The 6860-nt window shown below is 40.0% G+C and overlaps 1 protein-coding gene across 1 annotated transcript; it reads right to left on the reverse strand.

Moving 5' to 3' along the window:
• Positions 1-633: 633 nt before the first annotated feature.
• Positions 634-1525, reverse strand: LOC100167954 (glyceraldehyde-3-phosphate dehydrogenase-like). Its single transcript, XM_029492467.1, has 3 exons — positions 1309-1525; positions 865-1235; positions 634-801 (listed from the first exon to the last, which is right to left on the reverse strand). Exons 1-3 carry the CDS (start codon positions 1508-1510, stop codon positions 634-636), a joined length of 741 nt encoding a protein of 246 aa, XP_029348327.1. The 5' UTR covers positions 1511-1525.
• Positions 1526-6860: the final 5335 nt, after the last annotated feature.

The raw sequence follows: 6860 nt of genomic DNA on the forward strand, positions 1-6860 counted from the left end.
GATCGCTGAGTGGGAAGTCACAGTTAAACGGGAGAGGTGTCTTTCTCATCGTAGACAATTAGTTAGTTAGCTCTGGTAAGCGCAGTGTATGGAAGGACCCGAGCTCCCTTGCTGTGAAGTTTTTTGTTATAATAAAGTAAATTAGTGAATGACTTGTCTTGAGTTTATTGTTATTAAATTGCTGAGAAGTTAACACTAGTATGAGCTGTAAGGAATTACTATACATATAATATTTTTAAATGACTAATTTATATGTGAATAATGAATATTCATTTGTTTCAATAGTTTTATATTAAACCTATACAAAAATATAGTTTTTATATTCTATTCAAAATAAGAACAGTAGTCGACGTCGACAGTGGTCAGACCCTTTCCCCACAGAGTCAACGTAAGAGGCCAGTACTTTGGAACAAAGCTTCGCCTCGCCTCTGTGCACAAGTCAGCTGCCGACCATCATTCTTTTTTTGACTATACGTAGTACATTTTCAAATTACCATAGTACTTTGCTTAATAGCTTAATTACTGAATTATGAGTATTGGGTAATCAAAAATGATTTTCAATTCTTATGCAGTTAGAAATGTTAACAATAATATTGTTGTAACCAAACTAATATGAATAGTACTTAAGATAACTCACCTTACAGTCAATTCAACAACAGAAACATTAGCAGCTGGTACTTTGCAAGCCATTCCAGTTAATTTTCCATTAAGATCTGGGATAATCTTACCATCAACCTTGATTGCTCCAGGACATGTAGCAGGAATGATGTTTTGGGTAGCACCTATGCTAGATCGCCATGTCTATAAAAAAAAAATGAAAAATGACACAAATAATGTTAAAATCAGCAATTTTTAAGGACGAACTTTTCCAGTCACCTCATCAACAGTTTTTTGGAGTGCTGTGGTAGCGCGAACAATAGTCATAAGACCTTCAACAATTCCAAAGTTGTCATGAATAACCTTTGCTAATGGAGTCAAGCAGTTAGTTGTGCATGAAGCAATAGATACAACTTTGAACGATGGATTGTATGCATCCAAGTTAACACCAACAACAAACATTGGTGCATCAGCACTTGGTGCCGAGATGATAACTTTCTTGGCTCCACCTTCCAAGTGAGCTGAGGCTTTTTCAATGCTGGTAAACATACCTGTGGATTCTACTATGTAATCAGCACCAGCAGATCCCCATTGGATAGCCTTTGGGTCGCGTTCAGAGAACACCTTTATCTCGTTTCCTAATGATTTTGTTACATGATAATTATAAATGTTATATAAAAGATTTTAAACTTTAAACCGTAGAATATTTACCATTGACAATAAGAACGTCTCTGTCAACAGAAATTTCGCCTTTGAAACGTCCGCGAGTGGAATCATACTTGAACAAGTATACCATATATTCGATACCAATGAACGGATCGTTGATGGCTACAACCTTGAAGCCCCTTTCCAATAAAGCTCTCAACACCATTCGGCCGATGCGGCCAAATCCATTGATACCGATGTTTGTCATGCCGTTTGTTTTTTTTATATTCATGTATCTACGACCGTAAACGGCCGAATCAGAACCACGGCAAATTAATAGATTGACAGTATGTCACCAACTTTTTGACAGGCGTAATATCGTGTTCGCCGATCGCTCCACACCTGTTAGCTGCTGTTTCACCAATGAAATGGAGAGGACTACACTACGACTATCGTGGCTGGGAGGGGCGGGATGCGCTGACCGGACTCACGGACAGGAGACGTGGCATTAAATTTATCGGTCTGTCACGGTCTTCCAACGACCCGCTGTCGACGACAGCTGTTTTAGCTGCCGCGTAGTTTTGTTTGACGAGATCTACCAATAATATATATTATGTTCCTTCTCCGCGGCTCAGTAAAGAGGTTCTCTTCTTTTTGGTTTGGCGGGAGTTTCTATTTTACATCGCGAAATACCAAAACCACGACTCACGAGTACACAACGATATCTGATTTTTAATCGTGGCGACTGACGATATTAATTTATTATTTGTTATGCTCTTGATATCGAATTTCGAACTTTGGTAATCACTCCTGATTATCGCCTTATCAGTTTTACTGTTGACACTTTTACAGAATATTTCGAGGCCGGAACCTGATAAGCGACAGTTGTTCGAAAAATGATAAGACATTTTTATCGCAATACCATTTTTTGGTACACAAACTTACGCAGGTACCTACCTAGGAGTCAGGACCTATGTAACCGAATAATTTTTCGAAATTTTATGTAAGTAAATTAAATCTCTTATATTTACCCTGAGATAGTATCGTCAATCGTGATTAGTGATCGTGCCCAGACAGTAGGTACCGCAACAAGATTTTATTTGAATTTTGAAAACTTAAAACTTAAATAGTTGGGCACAGGAGTGGGCTCGGGCATAGGCGTGCGCACGGGGTATGCAGGGTGTGCGCTTGCATACCCTGCGGGTAGACACGTCTTGTCTTATGGGGCACATAAATAGTGTCAGACGGACTCTCAGTTTATAATTTAGACTTGTGGTAAATGATTTAGCGATATGGATATGGTCATAATATTAACTTGTTTTCAAATTTTCTGTGAGTGATTCTCAATGATTTAAGGAAATATGGGTTTTACTTTTAGTGTACCTAAGTATTTAGTATTTACTATTTAGGCACTCCCCCCCCCCCCCCCGAAAACTACTATGCGTTAATAAGCAAAATATTACTTATCAGTTATCTGTTATCCTACCGACCTATCATGAGTCAGTGCAGTTGTTTGTTCTGCATAGTGCGCGGAGTAAAGGAAAATAAATCCAGCGTAATATTATTAAACATTTATATACAATGGCCATTTTTAAGGTCATTGCCTCAATATTTTACGGTAAAAAAAAAAAAAAAAATAAGAAAAACTTATTATTTTCTAATAAAAAGTAATAACTATATATTTATAATGTAACACCATGTACTAGTGGTAAATCCAGAAATGTTTTATTGGGAATGAGGAGGGCCCAAAATTGTCTTTATAATTATGACTAAGCTGTCTAAATTGTAACATAGTACATAAAAGCTTAAAGCAACAACATTTTTTTGTCAAAAAGTATGCTAGGCACCAGGAAAATAAATGAATAAAATGGATGCAATATATTATGCATAATAGTTAATACAATACTATTTTTAGGGATTTGGTTTGGGGTTTCGTCCCCGTCGCTACCCCCCTCCCCATTGCGTCCAGGCCTGCCATCTTCATTCATTTTAAGTGCATTTATATCATGAGGGGCACATTTTATTAGCCGCATACTCTCCGAACAAAGTCTGTGCACGCCTATGGGCTCGGGGTTACGTCTTCGTGCGATAATAACGCAGAATAGATTAAATAGTAACACGAAGACTCCCGGCTTTTTGCGCCTTGCGGCTACAACCGCGGACCTCACATTAGCGCTGTGCGCTAGTCGAGAGCCGCGGAGGTTCACGGTCGACGTACGGTGGCCCAGTACGCCGGCCGCGCGTCGTCTAAGGACCACGAGCACCGGGACCGAGGTCCCGTACCAAGAAGACAGGCCGAGTGCCGCCTGAATTCGCCTGGTCCGGCTGTGTGCTATCTCCACACCGAGTATTTCTGGTAACGCCCAACCTCCGGTGATACTACACCGGTATAGCGGCTAAACCGATAAAGCGAGGAACCGACATCGAACCGGAGACTCGCGCCCCCGGGTCGTGGCGGCCGTTCATCAGAGGTTTTCGCCTGTCAGCGAGAACTTAAAATAAGCATCTATTGACTTAACCACAAAGTATTCGTAAGAAAACCGCCCCCACGATTCCTACCGGCAACGGACGTCCAGGAGCGTGAACCATCTCTGGACGCCCGCGGTGAGCGGCGTCGTTTCCGACGGGGCCCCGCTTACTCCCGTGGTACTGAAGTGCCTTCAGTAGACTGTCACCCCCTTGGAAGCTACCAGTTTAGTCTGGCAAGACCAAGGCATTGGTTTGCCTTCACCGCGGACTAGCGTCCGCGAGGTGCGAAACTAATCTTGGCCACCACCCTTTCGAACCGTCATCAGCAAGGACCCGTATCTTGGGGTCAGTCTGGCCGAACGTCCCGACCCGGTGCCTGCCGAGCCGTTGACGCCCTGCCCAAACTGATGACAACCCTACCTTTCAATCTAAAGGTGGGACATTGTGCGGCGACCACCCTCGCCTACCGACTTAGGGGCTCGTAAGCAGACGAGCCGTCAGCCGCGAGCCCGCAAGCACTCACCGCTGTGTCCCGGAGACATGCCCGGACCCGGCTTACACTGAGACGCCCGGCTGCTGGACGGAGCGAGCTCCGGCGCCCGTGCTCTCAACTCGTGTTAAGAGCACCACCGGCTGGGTCGGTAGTCCAACCGGCGACCGTGAACCGGCCCAGAGGACATTCTGTCCGGAACTACGGGTCATTTGATCGAAGCTGTCCGCGGCCGGGTATTAGTTATTCGCCGGCTACCGGACTCGGCGAACCGAGGGAACCGGGCGTTCCCCAATCCGCAACCCGGGGACGCGATCTATACCGTGCGTCCACGGTCGCGAAACTCACAGCTAGGCGGGCTGTTAAATAGTAACAGTAATAGATATAGTAACATATAAAATTCAAAATTGAACGACTATAGAGAATTTTTACTTATTTTAAAACATTTATACCTACCGAATTTTATTAACACTATAATATTACCTATAACTCTAGATTAAAGACTATAATATCTCCGATACAAGTTTTACTTAAAGCAGAGGTGTACTGTGCATACATTTTGCAAATGTATAAACTTGCTTGTAAAGTGTATACAGCAGACTTGGGCAAAATATTTTTAAAAAGTATTTGGAAAAAATGCTTGAATATTTATGAAAAATAGTATTCAGAATATGACATATCATAAAAATATTATCTATAATATAAAAATGAATCGCAAAATGTGTTGGTAAGCGCATAACTCAACAACGTCTGGACCAATTTGGCCAATTATTTTTTTTATTGTTCGTTGAACTCCAAGGATAGTTTTTACAGCAAGAAAAATTCGAATAATTACTGGGAAGACCCTAAAAACAGTCCTTTTCTTTTTAAAACAGCCCTTACTATAATATGGATACTATAATATTGATCGTCTCCATGGCAATGTAATCACTGATCAAGAACATCATCTTGATGATAAGAGAAATATTCGAATAATTGCTGGAAAGACCCTAAAAACAGCCCTTACTATAATATGGATAATATTATAATACTGATCGTCTCCATGGCAATGTAATCACTGATCAAGAACATAATCTATGGTGGTCGATTATTTGTGAGCTCTCTGTTAATGAACGATTAAAATTATAATAATTTGGTAGATGAACAATTTACAATTGTTGTACAACCCCCCCCCCCATATTGAAATTTCCCCCCCTAATAAATATACAGTACAATCTCGGTAATCCGGCCGTTCGATAATTCTGGCTATTTTTACCAATACGCAGTGGCGGGCTGAACTTCAATTTTAAATGACGCATTTTCATAATTATGTACTTACCACCACCACCACCACCACCATCCTATTTTTACTTATAACAAAGTTATGATGTTAATAAAATGTGATCAAAAGAGCCAAGAGGTCAGGTTTTAGCATGGAATTCTGCGCCACAGTTACGGGGTGGCACCACCCCCTTTGAAAAGTTGACGCAACTGCGTCAAAATTGACCACTTCAGCTCGCCACAACCTATACGCTCCAATATGTATTTATATATAAAGTTACTATCGTTAACGAAAACGAAAACATACTACTTTAACTTTAGTTGAAAAACTAGACATTTTAAATAAAATAGAAAATGGTGACAAGTTAGTAAACCGTTCGCTAACGAATTTGGAGTAAGTCGTGCTACAATATATGATATAAGAAAAAAATTCAAGGAGTCAAAACGGGTTAAAATATTTTGGGTTTCGTGTTCAAAACCGGGGAAAATTTTCTGTGGGTTTTGAATTTTGAGTAGGCGTGACTAGACTTCATCTGCAGTGGCAGCCTAGCTAATAACCGGCGCTACCTTATTAATGAACCGAAAAAAGTCCTATACACCAAAGGCCGTATTTTTTAAAGCCTCCCTCACCAATAAAATATTTATATGATTCAAAAAAATGCTGAAATTATCTATTTACAATTAATAATCTATAAGACATAAGTACAGTAATCGCAGTAATTTAACTTGAGAAATATTATCCATATACAGCCCTGGATTACACATTTATATTCTACACCACCTAGCTACAAATCAAAAATAATACAACAATCAGTGGCGCCCAACGCTATTACTAGGTGTAGCTGTCGCTACACCTTGAAAATAAGGGATGGGTGGGTATAATAACATAAAATAATCAACTTGAAATATGTTCATAATTAATCACATTGTCTAATACCTTAATATTTACTAATATTATCAATTAAAATATGATAAAATGTATAAAATAATATAATTTTGAGTTTGTAAGGGGGTGGGTAAATTTTTTTCTTGTTACACCTGAAAAATATATCTTAGGCACCACTGACAACAATAATATCCAATAATAGACGCGTACCGTCGTCGTCTGTCTTTATTATACATTATACTTTATAGTAGATTTTTCCGAAGTCAGGAAATCAATTTGGCAATACATGTATGAATTTATTAACAAAATAAAGATACTATCAACCTAATTTTGTCAAACATATCTTTGTAACAGTGGTGCAAATAGGAAAAATATTTAGAAGAGGGGGGGGGGGCTCCTTTACTTAAGCCCCAAATTTTTTTTTTGAGGAGGCTTTGAGTGATTTTTGGCGTGCTAAGCACCCCCAAAACCCTAACCTATTTGCGCCACTGCTTTGTAACCATCTAAATAGCA

Source organism: Acyrthosiphon pisum, unplaced genomic scaffold, assembly GCF_005508785.2.
Source record: "Acyrthosiphon pisum isolate AL4f unplaced genomic scaffold, pea_aphid_22Mar2018_4r6ur Scaffold_21548;HRSCAF=24219, whole genome shotgun sequence".
NCBI lineage: Eukaryota > Metazoa > Arthropoda > Insecta > Hemiptera > Aphididae > Acyrthosiphon > Acyrthosiphon pisum.